This window comes from Podarcis tiliguerta (genome assembly GCF_965153285.1).
Source record: "Podarcis tiliguerta genome assembly, chromosome: 6".
NCBI classification, from domain to species: domain Eukaryota; kingdom Metazoa; phylum Chordata; class Lepidosauria; order Squamata; family Lacertidae; genus Podarcis; species Podarcis tiliguerta.
The window spans coordinates 45,346,808-45,368,896 of NC_139539.1; the positions used below are offsets into that span (position 1 = coordinate 45,346,808).

Below are 22,089 nucleotides of genomic sequence, written 5' to 3' on the forward strand. Positions count from 1 at the left end.
ACCATCTATTTTGCTGTTGCTGTCCTTTATCATTGCTGTTGGTGCAAAACTGCCAAAAGTCTTTCCCTCTGTTGAAAATGAAGGCAGTACTCTGCATTATTTGTAATTTGCGTTGTGCTACAACACACAAGGGGCTCATTGCTGCTCAGACATATAGCTTATCCTTGCCCATTTTCCCCAGCCTGAGCCGTGTAGATAGACAATGGTCTGGAAGGACCACAGGGTTGATCCAAGTCTGATAATGGCTTTGGTCCTGATACTACTACTACTACTACTACTACCACCACTACTACTACTACTACTATTATTATTATTATTATTATTATTATACATAATTAACTCAGTGTTACTGGCAGCACCATCACATGCAGTCACTGCGTCTGGCATAATTTTGCTGATGAGTGAAGACAACCTTGAAGGTAGTTTTTTAGTTTGGTTGACATGTAAACTATTTGGAAAGTGAGGGGAGGGGTGGGTTGGATCATGCTTAGGGTTACTGGTATGCTTCAGCATCAGGTTACAGCACCATGACCCTGCAAGCCAGAGTTCCTCTTACTGGAGGAACAGTTGATGCATCATTTTCATGCACACAATTGATTTCATCGAATGGGCATGGCTCATCTGACCGTCCCTTAAGGACCATTATTCTTCTTCCATCAATGATACTCTGTGAGATGGGTGTGTCCCCTCTATGGCTCCGAAAGGCATTCTAATAAAAAGATAAATTTCCTCCTTGCGATCTTGGGCTTTGGGTGTTCCTTACTCTGGGAAGGGATTTAAAGCTGTCTGCCAGACCCGTGGGCTGTTAAAACAAGACAGTGCCACAATGCTGAGCTCAGGCCTGCAAATTCCCCCCCTCTTCCTCCTCCTCCTCCTCCTGTTGCTCACAGCGATGGAGTTCGGCTGCTCTTTTACAGATGAGGACAAGAAGTTACTCGTGGACCTGCACAATCAGTATCGGGCTAAGGTTTCCCCTCCAGCTGCAGATATGCTGAAAATGGTAAGTGAGCCTTGGGCAGCCCTGGACTTTGCTGTAATGTGGGGATTCAGAGACTTTCTGTCTTCTTGCTCGGAATATTTCTCTGGAAAGAGCAACTTTGTTTGTTTGTTTGTTTAATAAAATGATTGCTTAGAGCTTCCCTTTCTTTTGTGAGTTTGCATCTAACTAAGTGACTGAGACAAGTAAGTGCAAAGCTTTTCAGTTCTAACTGAAATGAGCACCTAGACTGATTTTCTCTGTAGATCTCCATGGTGTACTTTTACATGCCAAATATTTGTTATAAGCACTGTGATCTATTTGTGTGTAAGGTGTTCTGCTAACTTCAGAAGCCTGTTTCCTTAAATGAGTTTGAGCTTTGTAGATACCGTAGCACTAAGCATTTCACTGGAGCTTTTCCAATGGAAGGATCACCTGCATTTTATCAGCTTCCTGTGATGAATTAGTATAAGTTAAAGAAGGCAACTTGGACCCAGCCGCCACAATTCTGTGCCTGGTTATGATATCAAGCAGCTTTGTCATTTTGGGGCAAGTTCCTTTTCCTTTGTTCCCTCCCACCCTTATTGTTTGTACTGAGAGCGCACAGCTACTTGGATCACAATTCTACTAGAGCATCATTTGGACTTCTATACATACTGAAAGAAAAAAGAAAATAAAAAAGACCAGGCTGCACCATTACTAGTGAGACCCTGTGTGTTAACATGGTCATCTAGTTTCAACAGGAATCTATTGGATAGTGCCTGTGCCATCATTGTTGACAAGATCCATAACAACTACTTCTACCCATCTCCACCCCCCCGCAAAAAGGTTTCGTTTTAAATTTATTTCTTCATTGCTGGGCTTATTGCTTCAGCTTCCCCTCCTATGATGGTGATTCAGGTTTGTTTAGGTTCAGGAAAGGGGTGGGAGAACTCACTGCTTACCTGCTTTGCAGTGAAAGCTGAAGGACCGGCACCTGCACGATGTTTTGATGGAGAATGCAATTTATTGGAGGTAGGCTGGCCTGGCTGGGATGTCGAGGGCCTGCTGATTGGACATTTTAAATCTGAGTCCTGCCTCTTTGAACTGGAGGCAGAGGGAGGAACAAGAAATCCGGCTGTACTGAGGGAAGGCTGGGCAAGCACAAGTGAGGTGAGAGAAAAAGGGGTTTTCCCGTCTTTTGGGGGGCAGGAGAAGTGAGTCTTTGGGAGTAAATGAATTAATCGGGGGTGGGTATGCCAGTGGGAAATGTGGTGGAATTTTTTTTTTTGGGGGGGATGATCTGGAGAATTAATGTTTGGGGCTAGAATTGCACCTCTGCCTTGTACTTTTTGTGGTCTCCAGTAAGTAACTCATCTGCATGTAACCCAGACCTCTTAAGAGTCAAAGTAGATGGAATATGGGAGTCTGTCAACTGATTTCCTGAATATTGACTCTTTTTGAGATTTATAAAGCAACTGTGGGGAGGAGATCAGAGCCGCAGTGTGACTGGGAGGCAGGTTAAACTTTGCTCCTATGCCTGTAACTAAATCTAAGCTGCTGTCCTGCCGCTGGTATTAGCCATGGGTGGGGAAGGGGGTATGGGCAAGCCCCTCCCTGGTGCCTGCATTTAAGTGTTGACCCATTGGGATCTCCCACATCACATCTAGGGTGGCTCCTGCAGTGGCTGGCCAAATGTGTCTGTGATGTTTTCAGAGAGGAAGTGGGGGAAAGAGCACATAACTATGCTGCCTCTGAACTTAGCTACCCCATTTAGCTAGCATAGCTGGTAGGTGATGCTTCCATGGCTGTAACAGGTAGGAGAAGCTTTGGAGGAACATGGGTGATGGGAATGGCTTAGCAAGGTAAGCGGGGGATGACTTTGAACAGCATCTCTCTTCTTGGCAGCATCGGCTGCCCCCATTATGATACAGTTTTGTGTACAGATGACAAACCCTTTTTTCAAATATAAAAATTAACCCGAAGTTAGACTCACATTCAGTGACGGGATGACAAATGATCACCAGCCTTACTTGGGTTTATCACTTTTCTCAGCTTCTCTGTGATGAGATTAATCATACAACAAAAAGCAGGTCCTTAGATTTGTGTTAGCTAAGCAAGATATGCAACGATCATGTTTATTTTATTTACTGCATTTGTACCCTGCCATTTAGCCCAAAAAAAGTTCTCAGAGCTGCATACGAAAATCAGTACTAAGACAGAGACTGCCCTCGGGCTCACAATCTCTAGAAAGGCATGACACACAAGGAAAAAGGATTGAGGGGGAGGAGGGACAAGCAAGCTCCAGCACAACATACAGCCAACAAAAATACCTTCAAGAATAAACTGACCCTTAGTTACTTTGTTGTTGTTGCTTAGTGGACCATATTTGCTTAGGGCAGATTCACACACAGGCTAAAATTTTACTACACGTTTTCCCCCCACATGGTGACTCATAGTTGAATATATGAACTGTCTCCTGTCATTGCAAAATACTGGAAGCCATGGCAGACGTCACCTGGTGCTACAAACATACATGGGTGGATGCCTTCTTTTAAGCACTAGTGTATACGTAGGTACAATAAGAGTTAGAAGTTCAATAAATACTGTACTTTTCAGAAAAACCAATTTTAGCTAAATGCTGTTGAATTGTGAAATATGCTGGCTTTATTCAGCATAAAAACCACTTTTAAAAAGACGTTTCAAGTGCATTGTACGTCTTGGGCATTTCTAGGCTGATACAGATGGATTTAATTTTATTTCACTTTTATACCTCAGCTGTGCCTGTATTAATCTTTTCATGGTTCTTGTACATATGCATATCTTTCTGAAATACTGCAATTGTTTTCTTTAAAAATACTGAATTTTCTGAATTGTACAAGCATAGCCATACACATCCTGATATGTTTGATACTTTAAGAAGGCTGGAGCTTGAGATAATATCGTGTAGTTGTCTGTTTCAGGATGCTAATAATACTTTATTTTAAAAGTAATTAAAATATTCTACATCACTTTTGGGTGGCTTTAAAAGAAAAGAAAATACAATTCAAAGCAATAACAAAATTAAGCCAAACTTTTAAAACCAACATTAAAATAATGTCAAAACCCAGCCAGAATAAAAATGTTTTTACCCTCGTTCCAAAACAAAACTCACCAGGGATGGGGGCAGGTCTAACCTCCCTAGGGAAGGAGATCCATAACCAGGGTGCTGCCACCAACAAGGCCCTGTTCTATGTTTTCACCAACCTTCTGGTGGTGGGTTTAGCTTTCCCCCCCAAAAAGCCAGCAGATGAGCTCCACCAGGTGTCTGTGGTGAGTGACTGAAGGGGTGCATCCGAAACACAAAAAGAACAGCTCTGATTGAAGAGGATAACTAGTAAGAGTCTAAAACTTTTTAGAGGTTTTCTAACCTGGTGCTCTTCCAAGTGTTAATGGACTACAACTCCCATCATCCCCACCCACTGGCCATGCAGTCTGGGGCTGATGGGAGTTGGAATCAGGCAACATCAGGAGGGTCTGAGGTTACCCATCCCTGCTGTAAGAATTCTGCCAAGAACCATTCATAGCCCTTTAATTAGGTATGTCCTTCTGCAGTTGGTGTGTGAGTTTGGGGTTTTTAGTAAGTAGAGCACAAACAGTAATGGAGCATGGAATGTGGTGTGCTTTTTCCTTAAGTGATTTCCTGTAGCAGGTCATGGATTTATTTATTTTTAACGATAGCCCACTTTCCCTCTGTTCTTGAGCTCAGATCAGCTAACAACAAGACATTTAAAATAATACCCTGTCAATAAACCAGACCCATAATCAGACAGCAATATATAATCAATCTCGTCGGAACGATAGCTAGAAAAACATCTGTCTTCTCCTAAAAAACTACATTTAGCCAGCTGGTGGAATGCATATAAAGATGGGACTGGACAGATCTCAGCAAAGACATTTCAATGCATTGGTGCCATGACTGAAAAGACCCTGCTTCTTGTACCCACCCACCCCATCTCAGTTGTGGCTTCTGATGTCAACCAGAAAACACTGGAGGGAACATGCAGAGAAAGGCAGCTCTGCAGTACCTAGGCCTTGTAAGCCATTTAAACCTTAAGGTAAGAAGTAGTAGCTTTAAAACTGGAAGCAGTTGCAGATCAACAACTACCAGAACAATATGCTCCATCTGGCCTTCAGCAGGACGTTGTGAAAATGTGAAGAACTACTCATCTGGACGGACCCTTTGGCTTTTTAGTGGAACAAAATGAAATGTACTGATGTGCATATATTTTGTTTCACTTCTGGCCTGAAGAGTGGAAAAGACCTGCTGATGTTGTGAGGCTGCTTCCAAGCTGAAGGCTTTTGAGATTATCAGGTGTGTCTCAGGAGTCACGTGTTTGATTATACTTGCAATACAGATGGGAATGGTGCTGATGGCTGCTAGTCCAAAAAATGAATTATCGGGTTCTGCTCAGGTGACATGGCAACCGTGGGGCTTAAACAATTTCAGTTATGTCAGCCCCTATGCTATACTTCCTTGATGTATCCTGTGTGGTAGTACTACTACTAGTACATTAGTATTAGTACTAGTACTACTTCTGGAAATGCTCCTTCTCTCTATTCAAAATGTGGATGCTCAAAGTTACCTCCATCTGCTTCAGGCTTCTCCCTATGCTTTCCACCCCCCTTTAACATCAGAACTTGCGGTCAGTTTCTTCTGTTCCCAACCCCTCCCCCCTTCTCTGAAGTCACACTTTTCAATTTTGTTTGGATCAGCAGAACTGGTTGCCTTGGAAATTTTTATATATACATTAAGCTATGTCTGCCAAACTATATTCTAATGGAACAAGAAAACCAGCTGTTGGATCCTTATATATGGAGTCTGGCACTGGTTCACGAAAAAGGGAATAATAAACTCAAGCTGGACCTGCCATTTCAGCCCCTCCCAAAAATTATGCAGAGGGCTGCCCCAGAGGGGGAGGAATTAGTGTCCCAGGAACTGACCTTCTGTTCTTCCAACCTTTCAAAGCTATTTTGATCAAGAAAAATGAGAATGATTGCACCACAGACCTAATAGTTTTAATGGTAACACCTTCTCCCCAGAAAATTATACGCTAGACCAGTGGTTCCCAATTAGCGAAGTACTGTGGGCCCCTTGTTTTTCAAAAGCCAAGCTATGGACTCCCTACTTCTGAAAATGTTTTTGTTATGTGAATGGTGCCCCGGACCCCCAATTGGGAACCACTGAGCTAGGCTATTCTCTCCAAGGTCCCCAAATCTGACAGCCTTGTTTGCAAATGGCCAATTGGTGTTGCCTTCAGCATTCTGGGCTGGGCTTATCTTTTAGCAGTAGCAGTAGCAGTAGGACCTTTCATTCCTTTTCAAAATTTTACTTTTTCACCACCACAGATGGCGGGAGCAGACCTTCCCTCTTGATCCAGATGTGATGTTTATTACCATAGAGTCTGGTAAATTGAAGGAACTGGGCTTGGAGACAACCTTGGTAGTTTGGAAGACCCTTCTCAAAATGTGCAGCTAGCCTCCCAAACATAGCTGTCAACGTTTTCCTTTTTAAAAGGGAAATTCCCTTATTCTGAATAGGATTCCTCGCAAGAAAAGGGAAAAGTTGACAGCTATACTCCCAAATCTCCATCTTGCGCTGCCAGCACAGATCAAAATCCAAGTGTGAAGTCCACCTGACTTAACTGCCTCCTGCAAGCGTGCCAAAGCTTTCTCCAGGATCAAAAGGGGAGGGGTGTCATAATATTGTTTAAGTGAAGGGCTTTCAGGTCCAGAGCAGTTGTAATGGCCAGTGAAAGAACTGCACATTCTGTAATACTCTGTGCTACTGTATTATAGCAGGCAGGATGTGAGGACATGGCAGGCATCTGTGGTGGTCTTGGAAAGGCTCATAGGTGCTAGGTGCTGCTACCAGCACTGCATTATGGATAACCTGCATTGTGAATGCAGGAGCCAAAACAGGAACAAAAGGCAGGCATAGGCAAACTCCGGCCCTCCAGATGTTGGGGACTACAATTCCTATCATCCCTAGCTAACAGGACCAGTGGTCAGGGATGGAGGGGCAGAGTTTGCCTATGCCTGACATAAGGCAATGGGGGTGGGGACTGTGAGCCTAATTAAGGAAGTTGTTTTCTCCAAACCATGCCTACATATGACTATCATATATAACATCAGGTCTCGTTTGAAGCCAAATCAATCCAGGTTTGCACTTTGAGAAACAACCTGTGAACCGAAATGCAGCTAGCCTTTGAAATTTGCACATATCTGAATTTTGCTATGCAGTTCACGAAACAGTTTTTTTAAAAATAAAAATGCATATATTATGGGAAAGTGTGTGTAAAAATGAATATATTGATGAAAATAGCACACAAGAATGCACGAGGTTAGGAAAAAAATGCTTGCAAAAATGTGCACATTAGTAAAAAAAATATGCATATAAAATGCGTATATTAGGAGAAATCTGCACCAAAATGCTGATGATTTTTTTTTAAAAAAATCTTCAATTGCTGCAAAATGTGGAGAACTGGATTTAAGACTGGGAAAATGAGGAATGGAGAGAACCACAATTGAGAGAGCCTTCCATCCTTGTAGCAGAATGAGGTGGGAATGAAGTGGCACGTTTAAAGCAGTCTTTGACAACCTTCAGATATTTTTGACTCTATCTCCCAACAGCTACAGCCAGCATGGTTCTGGTGGCTAAGCTTGATGAAAGCACTAGTTCAGAACATCTGGAAGGCACCAGGTTGATGAAGCTGGTTCTGAGAATGGGTTATGTCACTCCAGACTACAGGTGGAAGAATCACTTTTTACAACAGATCTTTGCATAATCAATTCCCTGCAAATAGAAAACTAGCACATAAAGGAACTTGAACGTTTACCCTGACAGGCTACCTTTTTATTGGCAAAAAGTTTTTGGTTTTTTTAAACTTCCACATGTTGATGCATTCAAAAATGGTACTTTCCATGAAGTGATGTAGGGTTGGGACACGAGAGTCCATTCTAGCAGCTCAGATTTCTACCGTTCTGTTGTATTTATATGCTAAGTCTCCATGTATTCCTATGGGAGTTTGAAAATCCACATCTGCAATGCAGGACTGTGAAGATTCCTGTTCTGCTTCTGTATGTGCTCCTTGGCATCCTCAAAAGTCATGCAACAAAAGCCTCCCCACAGAGGTGTGTCTGGCATCTTCATTACACATGTTTTGGCAAATGCTGAAAACACACCCCTTCATCCTGGCTTTTGACCCTTGAGATGCATATTTTTAGGACCCACCTTGTTTCTGTGCTTGTCAGCTGTTTCAAGCTGTTTTCAATTATTGTAACCTACCCTGGGACATTTGGGTGAAGGCTGGGCAATAAATTATAACAATAAAATATCAACAACAATAATTATCAATAAAAAAGACTAGCTACCCTCAAAGTGACCTTCAAGAGAAATTCCCTGACCTGCTGCTGGATCCCACTTGGGCTGAATAAAGTTCCAGCTGTTTATTTAAAAACCACAAGAGACTCCTTCTCTTAAATACTTTGATTTACTCAGACCTTCCTCCTTAAAACTCCACCAAATATTACAACAGAATAACTATGGGGAACTTAAATCTCGCTTTGACATCCACCAAATGAAATATTAACATAGAGAGCATTAAAATGTTGTTGTTGTTGGCGGCATCCATCTGTCTCGAGAGACAATGGAATGCACTTCCAGGGGTGAAGTCAAACCACTGAAAAATCTTAGAGGCACTGGAGTGACCGCCTGAAGGTGTATGGAGGTCCAAAGGGAAAGCAGAGCAATATGTCTGGCACCAGGAATTGCCAGAAGGAGGCATACAAAGCGCCATCCAATTGTCTTAGAGACCCTGCTCCAGATTTGTGCAGGGTTTACACCAGGGGGCAGCAACCTTTTTCAGCCGTGGGCAGGTCCACCATCCCTCAGACCATGTGGTAGGCCGGATTATATTTTGGGGGAAAAAATGAACGAATTCCTATGCCCCACAAATAACCCAGAGATGCATTTTAAATAAAGGCACACATTCTACTCATGTAAGAACACCAGGCAGGCCCCACAAATAACTCAGAGATGCATTTTAAATAAAAGGACACATTCTACTCATGTAAAAACACACTGATTCCCGGACCATCTGCGGGCCGGATTGAGAAGGCGATTGGGTTGGATCCGGCCCCCGGGCCTTAGATTGCCTACCCCTGGTTTACACCTTAGTCTTTTCTTCTCCCGGAGATATCCGGCAAAGCAGCAGAGGTTTAGGATCAGAGTTTTCCTTCTCCAAAATTCACGTTGTGGTTACTGCATTACACTCTATCTGGGGCTTCCCTTATACTTGATCCTGAAGCTGCAAGTTAGTACAGGGCAGGGCGGTTGCTCACAGAAGTGTGACCTTTTCTGCATATATCACCTCTGCTCAGAGATCATAGAATCATAGAATCATAGAGTTGGAAGAGACCACAAGGGCCATCGAGTCCAACCCCCTGCCAAGCAGGAAACACCACCAGAGCACTCCTGACATATGGTTGTCAAGCCTCTGCTTAAAGACCTCCAAAGAAGGAGACTCCACCACACTCCTTGGCAGCAAATTCCACTGTCGAACAGCTCTTACTGTCAGGAAGTTCTTCCTAATGTTTAGGTGGAATCTTCTTTCTTGTAGTTTGGATCCATTGCTCCGTGTCCACTTCTCTGGAGCAGCAGAAAACAACCTTTCTCCCTCCTCTATGTAACATCCTTTTATATATTTGAACATGGCTATCATATCACCCCTTAACCTCCTCTTCTGCACTGCTTGCCCATTTACCAAATTGTTGGAATATTCTGCATGGTTCAAGCTGTTGCCCCTCTGAAAAGGATATTGTAGGACAGGGAAAGGTATAGATGAGGGCAGCCAAAGTGATCCAGCAGCTGGAGCAGCTCTCCAGCAAGGAAAGGTTACAATTTTTGGCACAATTTAGTTTAGACAAAAGTGGGGACAACTTAGAGGTGTATGAATTCATGCAAGGCTATTGTCTGCATGTCCTGTTTGTGGACTATGCAGAACAATCTGGTTGGTCATTTTGGGTAACAGGATGCTGGACTAGGTAGGCCCTTGGCCTGACTCAGCAGGGCTTTCCCTCCCACCTTCCTCCACATGGTCATAGTCATACAATTCCATTGTGCATTGTTCTAGCTCTGTGCTGAGATTCCCACCCTTCAGTCTGCATTGTTTTGTAGAACTCCCCAATCCTGCCTGTCACATTGGAAAGCCGAGAGGAAACTCAGTGTGTTGAGTTCAACAAAGCCTGCGGCCAGAACAGGGTGGGAAATTCACCATAGGGATGCTGGATTCCATGTCAAGAATAGCTTCACGCTTGGAAGCGAAGTGGAACCAGGACCATTTCTCCTCTGCCTCCACCAAAGCAAATTTCTCTCTCCTCCTGACCAAATAGATGACACACCATTCCTTGCGGCAAACGGCTCGCTCCAAGATGTCTTAGAGGGGTGGGCCTCAGAATTTGTTAGTCAAGGCTGTCTCTTGCTGTTGCTTGACTGTTTTGGATGGCAGCGCAGAAGCCCTGGCAGCTCCTTTGAAGAAGAAGAAAACATTGCCTCAGTTTTGTACTGTAACCTTCCCTAACCGCACTCTCTTGTACGTAAACGCACTCTGCTCTTCCTGCTTAGCAACTGCTGCTGCTAAAGTAGCCTGTGGAGCTCAGCTGGATAAGAAGGGACTGTCTATCACAGCACTAGAGGGATCTGCTGGCAAGCAGCTGTTGGTCTCTGTTAAGTAACAAGCTTTCCAGATGTTTGCATTGGCTCTGGCCGAGCACAGCTGTTAAACTGGGCATGACTTTATCCTCACAGTAGGGAGGAGTTCTGCATATTTACTGTACCTTCCTCTTAGCAGGGTTGTAAGGGAGAGAGGGGGCTTTGTACCTCAGCTCTGCTACTGGCCTCCGAACCCATCCTGCACCTTACACCAAATGAGGTGGTAGGCTGTGAGAGTCCTGGATGGCGGCCCTCTCCCTGACGTGCTAGATTACGACATCTGGGAAGCATTTTTTAATGCTCCTCCGTATAAAATCCTCACAGAGGATTTCAGAAACAACTGCCTTGTGAGGAAGAGTAGCAAACAATCTGCTCAGAGAGTGGGAAGTGGTGGAGTCAGCTGCCCACCGCACCAGGTCTACCTCTAGTGACAGGAGCGATAAGTAGCTGGCAGGTTCCATCTGGTCACCCAGAAGGCCAAAGCCTCACCCTATGAAGTCAGCAAATTCTGGCTGACCAGGAAGGTTGAGTCACTAGACTATTTCTCTGGGGTCTGACAGGCCTGCCTTTTGAACTCTTGAGAAGCCCTTTTTCATCCTAGCTGGCTGTTATAAGATCTTTTGTAACATTAAGAATGTTGTGCCTTGGTTTGCTTGTTTTTCCTCTTCCCTCCTCATCCCCTTTTCCTTTTGTGTCATGAAGGCAGAGACCGTGTCATTTTTGTTGACATAAACCACTCTGGGAGCATTTCTGGATGAAGAACAGGCTATAAATGCAGTTAATAAATAATAAGTAAAATTTAAAAAACCAATTATTTGTAATAAGCTAGCTCATCAGAGTGAGGACAGCACTAATTCTATTTTGCTGGTGTAGTAGTTTATTGCAAACCAAGAGTTGCAGCCTTAAAAAAATGTAATCTCCAACTTGCAGTCTAGAGTGGCTTCCCCATAATTTTAGCTCTTCATCCTGCATAATGTTTAAAGCTCCCTGGCTTAAAAATGTTTTGCCACATCTAAAAGAGTCAACTGAACACCAATGTTTTGCTATTTTAAATTTATTTATTTATATAAATGAATATACAGTAATCTGCAAGGTTGGGAAGCATCTTGTGCTGTCTGTGGTTCAACCATTTCAGCAGTAAAGCGATTCTGCAATATTTACACTATGGATATTGCAGACAGATTTACCTTGGACTGGTATTTGCAAAGGCACCTGAAGAGCTCCAGTGTTCTCCAAATAGCCAGAAATGATTGCGATTGTGCCTTATAGATGCCTTGAACCACTCAGAGATCTCTAAACAAGTGTGCTGTTGCTGGATACACTCACTAATTAGGAAGGGTACATGTGAAAACCATTTGTAACTGAAGCTGGATAAGCTGCCTTGAGGACTGACTCCCATTTTTCCTTCTGATGACAACAGCTCCCTCGCCTTGGGCTGAGCTCCAGGCCTTCCTATTGCTAGGCCAGCCAGGCACGCTGACCAAATTCCAGTGGGAAGCACTCCTGCGATTGGCCTGTGTGAGAAGCCGTTCTGCGTGATGGTGATGTCCTGCTTTGTCCTAATTTCAGAGCTGGGATCCAGAGCTGGAAGCCTTTGCCAAGGACTACGCAACAAAATGCATCTGGGAACACAATGCGGAGCGCGGACGGCGAGGCGAGAACCTCTTTGCCATGTCTGGCGACCTGGATGTGAAGATGGCGGTGGATGAGTGGTACAACGAGTACGCCTTTTATAATATGACAACATTAACCTGCCAAGAAGGGCAGATGTGCGGTCACTATACACAGGTATCTGATTATATCAGTGGTTTTCAACCAGTGTGCCGTAACACCCCGGGGTGCCTTGAATGATGATTAGGGGTGCCATGGGCAACACTGGCCTCTGCCCATCTTTCCTTCCTTCCCTTCCTCCTCTGATGCCCTCTCAGGTCTCTGCCTCCCAAAGGCTTGCACAGCTGTTTGTTGCAGCAGCCCTGGCTACAAGTTCTGCAGGCAAATGGGGCCTCTGGGGCTGGCCAAGGGGTGCTGGTTGCCAGGAGCTGAGGCAGTCTCGGAGTAAGCAAGCAAGCAAGCAAGCAAGCAAGCAAGCAAGCAGGCAAGGGAGCCCAGCCATTGCTGTTGGGAATGGGCAGACACATCCCAGGCCCCTGTGGGGCAGTGTGTTTTTCTTTTTCCTTTCCTTCTTTTTTTGTATTTTATTTTATTTTGAATAATGAATGGAATAGCTGTAATATTTAATAAAATCAATGAAGATCGGGGGGGGGGGGGGGAGACAAGTCCCAGGCCCCTGAGGGGCAGTGTGAGGAGGCCCCTCTCTTTGGGGTGGAGGCGGGGAGAGAGCTCAGAGACCAGGGGTGGCAGCAGCAGCAGCGTCTGCCCAGAGGACTCCCAAGGAGAGGAGGCTGAGGGAACACCTCTGGATTATGTCACCCTGGGAAGATCTGAGGGTAAAGCCTGGGAAATGGTATTAGCTATGATGGCTCTGTTCTACCTCCTCTGTCGGAGATGATGTGCCTCTGCTGGTTGCTGGGGATTCACAAGCACTCGTGTTCTGCATGCAGGCTTCCCATAGGCATCTGGCTGTGAGAACAGGTTGCTGGAGTAAATGGGCTATTGGCCTGCTCCAGCAGGCTCTTCTCATGTACAGTGATACCTCAGGTTAAGAACTTAATTCGTTCCAGAGGTCCGTTCTTAACCTGAAACTGTTCTTAACCTGAGGTACCACTTTAGCTAATGGGGCCTGCTGCTGCGCCACCAGCGCATGATTTCTGTTCTTATCCTGAAGCAAAGTTCTTAACCTGAGGTACTATTTCTGGGTTAGTGGAGTCTGTAACCTAAAGCATCTATAACCCAAGGTACCACCGTATATCCCCATATCATTACAAAAATGAGCAGACTCTGTCGTGATGGGGCTCATTGTTTGGGTCCAAAAGGTGGAGGGTATCTTGGCTTTGGTTTTAATTCGTGGCTGAGATAGCAGTAAAGATGTCACCCACGTAGTCCCATGGGCTGTGCTGCCATCAGGGGACCAGTGGCTTCCATACAGATGCTTCAAGACTAGGGTGGCATTATCTGTCAGTTCTTTTTCTGACTGCAATAGCAAACAGAACTTGCTCTTCCTTACTTCTGTAGGTGGTCTGGGCAAGTAGTGAGCGTATGGGCTGTGGGACAGTGTTCTGCGAAACCCTGGAATTCCTGAATGACACCGACATGCATTTGGTAGTCTGCAACTATCAGCCACCGTAAGTTTCATTTTGTTGGGGCCGGGGTGTTTTTCCCTGAGTGTTTTTTGCCTGGCTGGAATGTGTGCTTTGAACCATGTTGATTCTTCCTGCTTGTGCAGTTGCTGCAATTTATTTTCAACTGTTTTTGATGTTTTATTTTACATTGCTGTGAGCCGCCCTGAGCTCTTCTGGTGAAGGGTGGGTGGTAATACTAAAAATAATGCATAGTACCAAATTTCCCAAAACTATGGCAGTTGCAAAAAGGTGCCCCCCTTGGTCTTAGCAGATAGGGAGGTCTGTTATGGGAGAAGGCATTTCACCAAGTGTCCAGATCCTAAGCCATGTAGGGTTTTAAATATCACTACAAGCACCATGGGTGGGGGGAGAAATTCAATCCAGTTTGCATTTACAAGTGAATCTCCCTAACCCAAACCCAGATGCCTTTTGCAACTTGCAGTTCTCCTAATTTTGCAATGCAGTTTACAGCCAAGTAATGCACACACTGAGGTTAAGTGTACATAAAAATGCATATGTTAGTGAAAATAGCGTATTATAGAAGGGAAAGTTGGTTTACAAAAATGTGTACATTGAGCAAATTTAATAATGTGTACATTAGGAGAAATGCTCATGAGGACTTGGTTTTTTTTGGTGGGGGAGGGGAATCACAAGCTGATATGGAAGTGTGAAGGACTGATGAGGAGGAAAATGAGAAACTGAGAAAAACTGAAACTGACAGATTCATCTGTTCCCCCCTCCACCCAAAGCACAGTAGCATATTGACAGTCAGTACAACTCCTTCAGAACTGTTGCATTATGTTCTTGGCAGCTTGGCTGCAGAGTTTTGCTGTTATCTCATCATTGGGGGGGGGGGGGGTTCATAGTATTTATTGTGAACAAGGAACTATAGCAAGGATAGTCCAAGTGGAGCCTTCCAGTTATTCCACTCCTATCAAGACCAGGCAGCATGGTAAGAGATTATGAGGGCTGCTGCCCATCATTATCTGGGGTAGGTAAGTGGGAACCATAATAGCAATAGTTACAGATCAAGGTAGCGAACAGTTACTTGGATTTCATTGTATGTGTACTTCTGACAGGAGTTAACAGGTACTGTAAATATACAAGATAATGAAGATCCGCTTCAGTTTAACTGCAGTTACTCTTGGCATCAGGTTTTTGTATTAATTCCAGGATTTACAGAGGTGTGATGCTGCCTTCTGAAAATGGGGTCAAATTGGTCAGTATGTTCCCGATGAACTTTGTCCTCTCTCTGCCTTCCCTTACCTCATTTTAAAATGGCAACTTCCAATCATCTTCATAAGGTCTACTGGCTGTAGAATCAAGGACAAAAGAGCCACAAACAGGCACCAAATATTTGATGCCTTTTGGCAGTCCCTCAAAGCATCCTCTTTAGCTGAGCTGGCCACCTTCCATCTTCCGAGTGAAGCTGGGAAGGTAGTTACATGCTGGAGAGGTGAACTCTTGGCAAAAGCCATCAACAGTGATCATAGAGTGTTCTTAGGTGCAGCTGTCAATGTGAGGGAGCAACAAAATGTTATGAAATTCTTATTTCTATTGTGTCAATGCTCTCCTTCCTTAGGGAAATGCCTAGTCCTTCTTTGAGTAACGCCTGGATCTTTTCACTTCCAGGGGGAACATAAAGGGACGCAAACCATACAAGGAAGGGGCTCCATGTTCCATGTGCCCAGATGGCTATTCCTGTAAGGACTCTCTCTGTGGTAAGTGAGTGGAAGTAGAGGAGCCAGCAGATAAGGTGGAGAGCTCTTTATCTGCACCCCAAATTAATGCCACTCAGGATTACCGTGAAATAAATTTCCACTGGCTGACAGGTGCAGATTATCCAGCCGCCTTGGAGTGTAGTGATTTCCTTGGCTGCCTTCACCCAATGATTATCCTTGTCAAAGCTGTTCTCCAACAGGAGAAGTAAATTCCTTCTTCCCTCTTGTTTTGCTGCTTTGCCAAGGATGGGCAAAAATGCTTGGAGGAAGTTCCCCTTTCAGCTGCAAACACCTGTCTCCTGCCTTCAATGCACCACCATTATACACAAGGACCTGCCAGCATTAATCTCCTTCCTCTCCCAGGGTGATAACAGTGTGTTTAAAACATGCTAGCTTCTCTTGTCCTTACCATAGCACCAGGAAGTGGCACTTTGGCTTATATGAATTCATGCAGCACACACACCTTGAGCCTATGCACGCTAGAGGTCTTAGCCCTTATTGGTCCCCAGATGGGTAGTTATGTCACTCCATGCAAACACAGGCCATGTACACCTTTAAAACACATTTGGAACACAGACTTCTTTCCCTCAAAGAATTCTGGGCATTGAAGTTTACGAATTGACCATTGGCTGCCCTCTAATGCTGCTCCATCTGCAACAGACCTCCTCACCCTAATAGTAGGGGTGGCATTGGAAGCCATGACATTCCTTTCATGCATTCTGCCTCTGCTTGGGGTGTCTTATGTCTTGAGTGCTATGCTATATGGCATTTCACTGAGTTCTGCCCAAGATGTTTTTGCATCTTTGGGAGACAATTCAAATGACATTCCAGTCCAAGTTATAAAGAAATGGATGGCAATGTGCTGCCCTTTAACGGCATCTAGAATCTGCTGCCTGTGACCCTGGCCACACTTGGTTTCAAAGTAGGGCTCACCTTCTGTGCAAAAGTGAAATATCAGCCTTCCGTTCTCACTGGTTTTCTGGGAGGAGGGTGAGGCTTTGTGCATCTGTTTGCTGATTGCTGGTCTCTCTTTTTGCCCACCAGAATCCGGTGTTGACGTGGGAGACGCCACCGCATCGCCTAAGCCAACGGCTGTCTTGACTGCAAGCCCAGCTCTGCAAACTACACCAGATTCAACACCTCATACGCCAGACAGCACCCAAACAGGAGCAGAATCTGAATCCCCAACAGCTGAAGGGCCAACCTCTTCGCTAGAGTTAACTTCAGACTTGTCAAACTCAGATGCAACAGTTTCCTCTTTGGTGACAATGGGAGCTACAACTCTTCGTCCTGCTTCCCCAGAATCAAGAACTGAAAAAGCCACTTCCGCAGAATTTCCTTCGTCTGGTGGCTTAGCCACACCTGAAGCCACCATTAAAAAACCTGAGCCACCTTCAACTCCCCCCACACCAGTGCATTCTACCCCCAAGTCACCCTTGGTTCCTAAACCTGCATTCGCCCCTAAACCTCCATCGACAGGTAAACCTCCCTCCATGCCCAAACCCCTTTCAGCCCATAAGCATCCCTTCTTCTCCAAGCTACCCGTCCCAAAGAAGCCTCCCGTCTCTAAAACACCTGCACGCCATCGCTTGTCAGCTTACTCCAAAGCAATAAACAAGTACAGCAATGCTGCCCAGGCCTCTGCAGATAAGGTACCTGTTCACAACACTGCAGCTAAGGCTGCAGATAAGGTACCTGTTCACAACACTGCAGCTAAGGCAGCTTCAATCTCTGTCTGCCTGCCTTGCCTTGGATGCAAACAGATTAGCCACCCTGAAGAAATAAAGACTGCACTTAAAGAGCTGACTTCCAGGTACCCCTATGCTCCGTGCTTTTCCCCGCTTCCCCGGTGGCAGAGGCATAGCAAGTGGGGCAATACACTTAGGAAGGCCAGGCCTTATTGGCTCAACAGTTTATAGCGGTATTTGATCCAACATATTTATAGGCTGAGCCCTCCATCTTCTCTCTTGTGCATGCATGCCTATGTCTGTTCATGAGCATGCCTGCCCATTTCCCTTTCTGCCCTTTTAGTGAGTTTGCCAGTCTGCTGGGAATAGCACTGTAGCATGGCCAGTGGCTGAAAATTCTGTAGATGGTGGTACAAATCTTGCCCAAGCAATAATGCTCTTGGGAGGTTGCAGTTTATTTCCACAACCCTGTGTTTTCACCTGTTCAGGAATGTGGAGCACATCTGATTTCTTTCCCTACTTTCCTTCTCTTTAAGCTTTGCTAGGGTCAAGCATGACATACTGTCATGAAACCTCATTCCACCCAGTGACTCACCTGTGATCATCCTCCCTCTTGTCTGTGCTCTGTGCACCACAAATGGGGGCCCTATTTATTTGCAGGACTATGCCTGGAAGTCATTCCTAGGCTTCCTATTCTGCTTGTGAATTGGTGACAAGGTGTCTGCATTCTCCACTGGCAACCCATTCTTTACCCCAAAATGCCGATTAAAAACCTGGATCTTGAAAACCTGGATAATGTAAAAAAACAAACAAACCTGTATCTTGAAAGCTGAACAAATTGTGCAAGATAAGCAAAGGCCTGCACACCTACTGAATTCCCCTTAGCTGATCCCAAAACATGAATTTGTGCTCCCTTGGTACAGACTCTGGAGCTTTGTGGCTCGGAATACAAACAGTTGTGTTGATCAAAGAATTGGTTGTGCCCACCTGAAATGTAAAGCAAACTGATATGGCTTGTTTGTAAGGAGGATGGAGAGAAAATGAATGACTGATTAGGGAGAGTGATGTGAGTCTCTATAGAAACTCAGTGCACAAGAGCTACATTAAGCAATCAATAAATGAAGTGCAAGTGGACCAAATATTTGCATGTGAAAGTGAAGCGAGTGCCTCTGTGAGTGTTTGCATTTGTAGCTCTTCAACTCTGTTCATTACAGTAGATCTTTCTTCCATTGGAACTCTACAAACCACAGTATTTTGATCAGGCAGCATTATTAAGGCTCATTCACCTCTTCTGTACCATATGGGTATCTAAAGCTTTAGCCCCCTCTCTCCACCATTGTCTTCACTCCTTCTACCACCTGGCAGGGACATAGGAAACTGTAAACCAAATCAGCTTATTGGTCCTTCTAGCTCAGTATCATTTATGCTGACTGGCATCGGCTCTCCAGAGCTCCAGATTTTGGGGTGCATTCCCAGCCCTACCTGGAGATGTGCTGGGATTGAATTTGGGACCTCCTGCATGCAAACCAGATGCTCTACCACTGAGCTATGGCCCTTGCACTTCAGAGGACTTGTTTGACTAGGCCTGCTTGCATATCAGAGATATGTATTAGACCGGACGCCCCACGATAGCTGCATTTTGAGCTTTGCACATGTGTTTTGGTAGCATGCTGCATCCCTTCCTGTTTCTGTTGCACGGAACCAGGGAAGGTTCCTCTTCTCTTCAGCTGACCCGTCTCTTGCATTTTTTCAAAGCACAACCAGGTGCCAAAGATACCAAAGATCTGGTGACAGACCCACCCAGGAAAGATTCTGAGCAGGTAGCAGCCCTTTTTTTGCCTTTCTGTTTTCCATTCCTGAGTACTCCTGTTCTGATAAGCCTTCTCCTTTGATGGTTGCCTCATAAGAATATTTGCTCCCCATTTCCATTCTCCTATGCTGCTTGTGGTTTGTTTCTTCATCTTGCTGTGTTTGGGGTGCGTGAAAGACAAAGGTGAAACTCTCCCCCTGTTTCTTGCTCCCCCTGACCTCTGTGGCCATTCCGGTTAGATTAGAAACATAGGAAGCTGCCCTTTATCAGGTCAAGTCACCTAGCCCAGAATTGTGAGTGGCAATGGTCCGCAGACAGAAGTATATACTATCAGCTGCTAACTGATTCTTTAAAAAAAGGAAAAGAGGAGATGCCAGGATAGAGCTTGAAATTTTCTGCATGCAAAGCATGTGATGTGCTCTAAAGTCCCTCTCAATAAAAAGGCCTGGAGAGTCTAACAGAGCTCCTACTTCTTGGTATCTAGCCTCAGGTGTGATGGTATGGTTCTTTGTGGGTGTGTAAATGAAGGAGGAGAAATCATTTGTATGAGTCTGATTCACAAAGCCATTTTTATCAGTTGCTACAATGGATGAAACACGATGGTGTGAGATGCCTCTTGGCTCAGCTAATAACTGACTGAGCTTTCTTATCATGTGACTGTTGTACAATATGCAAAAGTATATTGCTTGATAACTGACTAGCATCTCAGCCAGGTATGTGAATATGCCTTCAACTTATCATCAAGTTCAACCTGAAACTACTTGACAATACTGGAATGTATGTTTGGTTGGATGATGATTCCACTCATTTCAGCTGAGCTCACTTTCCGAGTAACTGGGCTTAGAACTGCAACTCTGCATCCCACCTAAAGGTGTGCATAGCTACAGGGGTACACAGAGCAACTTAGGCTGTCATAGCTACAGGAGCCAGTCTTTGCTTAGTCTGGCCCACAATATTTGCAGCTCCCTAAAGCAGAGGTGGTGAACCTGTGACTTTTCAGATGTTGCTGGACTCCAACTCCCATCAGCCCCAGGCAGCATAGTAAAATTTGCAGGATTGTACTGCATCTTTGCTACTTCCCTGGGTGGAATCCAGTGTAGTGCTAATGTCCTCATCCTGTTAGCACAAGGATTTCCACTTGCATAATGGGATTTCACCCCCTCTTCTACCTGTGTGCCCCCTGTTCTGGGGCTTCTCCTGACCCTCCACAGCAGTTTGGGGGAGGGTGTGGGACATGCATGGGGAGAAGAGCGGGAAAGCTCCATTGCACAAGTAGAAATCCTAGTGCTGATGGAACAAGGCAGTTGGATACCACCCCGGTATGGGGCCACACCACCTCCAAAGATCTGCGATCATGTGCTGCTCCTGCAGTCATTCAATATTCCATCCTTTACACCAGGTTAGCCGGTGGCGTGGTTCATAGGAGTGAGACCAAGGGACCAAGACTACATCAGTTCACTACATCAGTTCTTTCCTGTAATTCTGCAGGCAGTGAACTGTACTACTGTCTCCAATCTGAGAGCAATAAGACAAAGTTCTCCAGTATCCAGGTGGAGTTGGCCCTTTCCAGTTGTATCTAAGGAAGACCTAGCAAGGCAGGCTTGGGGAACCTGTGGTCCCGCAACTCCCCCCAGTACCAGCCAGTATGGCTGATGTTCAGAGATGTGGGAAGCTGTAGTCCACTGACATATGGAGGATCATGGGTTAGGTCCCTCCTCTTAGCAATGGCTGACTCCTAGCTGAAACATTGCACATCCCAGTTCTTTCATACAGGTCTGGCATAGATCAGCTCTAAAGATCAGCTCATCAGTTTTGCCTTGCCTGTTGGGCACATTCCATGCCACCTAGCAAAACAAGGTGTGTTGATTTCCAAAACACCTTGTGGGGCGGCTGCAGTATTTTAGATGGATTTCTCAAATTAGGGATATATTTAAAGTGAGATGGCAACCATACACCTTGCCAAGCCAGATGGCTCTAGCCAATGAAGAACGGAGACCAAATTGCTGGACAATTAGGTTCATTGCACGCCACATCCAGGCATTCTTCCCCCCCTCTGTATTGCTGAATGGTCCTTGCATTATACTAACCTCATCATGACAAGCCACAGCTGGCCTAGCTAAGATCCAGTTGAAGGTGCTACTTGAAACGGAGGTCAGCAAATGTGGTGTTCTTTGCTAACAAGAGTTGTGAAGACGGGATGAATTTTGAAATGGTGCAATGAAGTAACATTGTGAGGTGTGTCTTTTAATGCACCTGGAAAATCCTGCTATTAATAAATGTTCTTCTAAAAACCATTGGTCTGGAAAATGCACTGTTTTCGCTGGATGGTTGCTGGATTCTCTTGTGGATACATCGCTAGAGCTGTTTTGAAAAGGAGGGTTTGAGCTAGGAAGCAAGTGGAGTTGCCTGCCCTGCTGAAGGCACCTGAGAAGGGGAGAGTAGCTTGTCTACTAGTGCAAGTGACTCAACAGGTGTATAGGCCACAGATCAAGGAATGCTATATAGCATTTCCCGCATTAACTAGCATCCTGGCCTCGGAGAAATGGGATAGTCAGGATTTCCTTACTGAAAAATATAGGCTCAGGACTATCTTTCCATCATTTGATCAATTGAGAGGTAAGGAATGCATGGACACTTAATCCCATTCTGCATCCCAGCAGAAAGGAAGAACAATGAAGGCAGAAATCCTGTGTATATGGGAATAAGTCTCATTAAACACTGTGGGACTTGCTTCTTAGTAAACACGCAGAGGATCATGCTGCCACTCAAACTATAAAGTGCATTTTTTAGTTTTTGCTGAACTTTACACGAGAAGTAATTACTGTTGCAGAAGTGCAAAAGCTACAAAGTTAGGGAAATTTCAGTGGTTATTATAATGCTTAAACAATAGTGAAACTGTGGCATCGGCGCACTCTAAATTGCATT

At 44.9% G+C, this 22,089-nt stretch overlaps 1 protein-coding gene across 2 annotated transcripts; it reads left to right on the forward strand.

Annotated features, from left to right (window-relative positions):
• Positions 1–581: 581 nt before the first annotated feature.
• Positions 582–21,458, forward strand: PI16 (peptidase inhibitor 16). Of its 2 annotated transcripts, XM_083445788.1 has the most exons (6): positions 582–1,000; positions 12,276–12,494; positions 13,839–13,948; positions 15,578–15,666; positions 16,711–17,318; positions 17,358–21,458. In XM_083445788.1, the coding sequence occupies exons 1-6, from the start codon at positions 827–829 to the stop codon at positions 17,583–17,585; spliced, it is 1,428 nt and encodes a 475-aa protein (XP_083301914.1). In that variant the 5' UTR covers positions 582–826; the 3' UTR covers positions 17,586–21,458. The 2 variants fall into 2 exon arrangements, with proteins under 2 accessions (XP_083301914.1, XP_083301913.1); XM_083445787.1 differs by having other exon boundaries at positions 16,711–21,458.
• Positions 21,459–22,089: the final 631 nt, after the last annotated feature.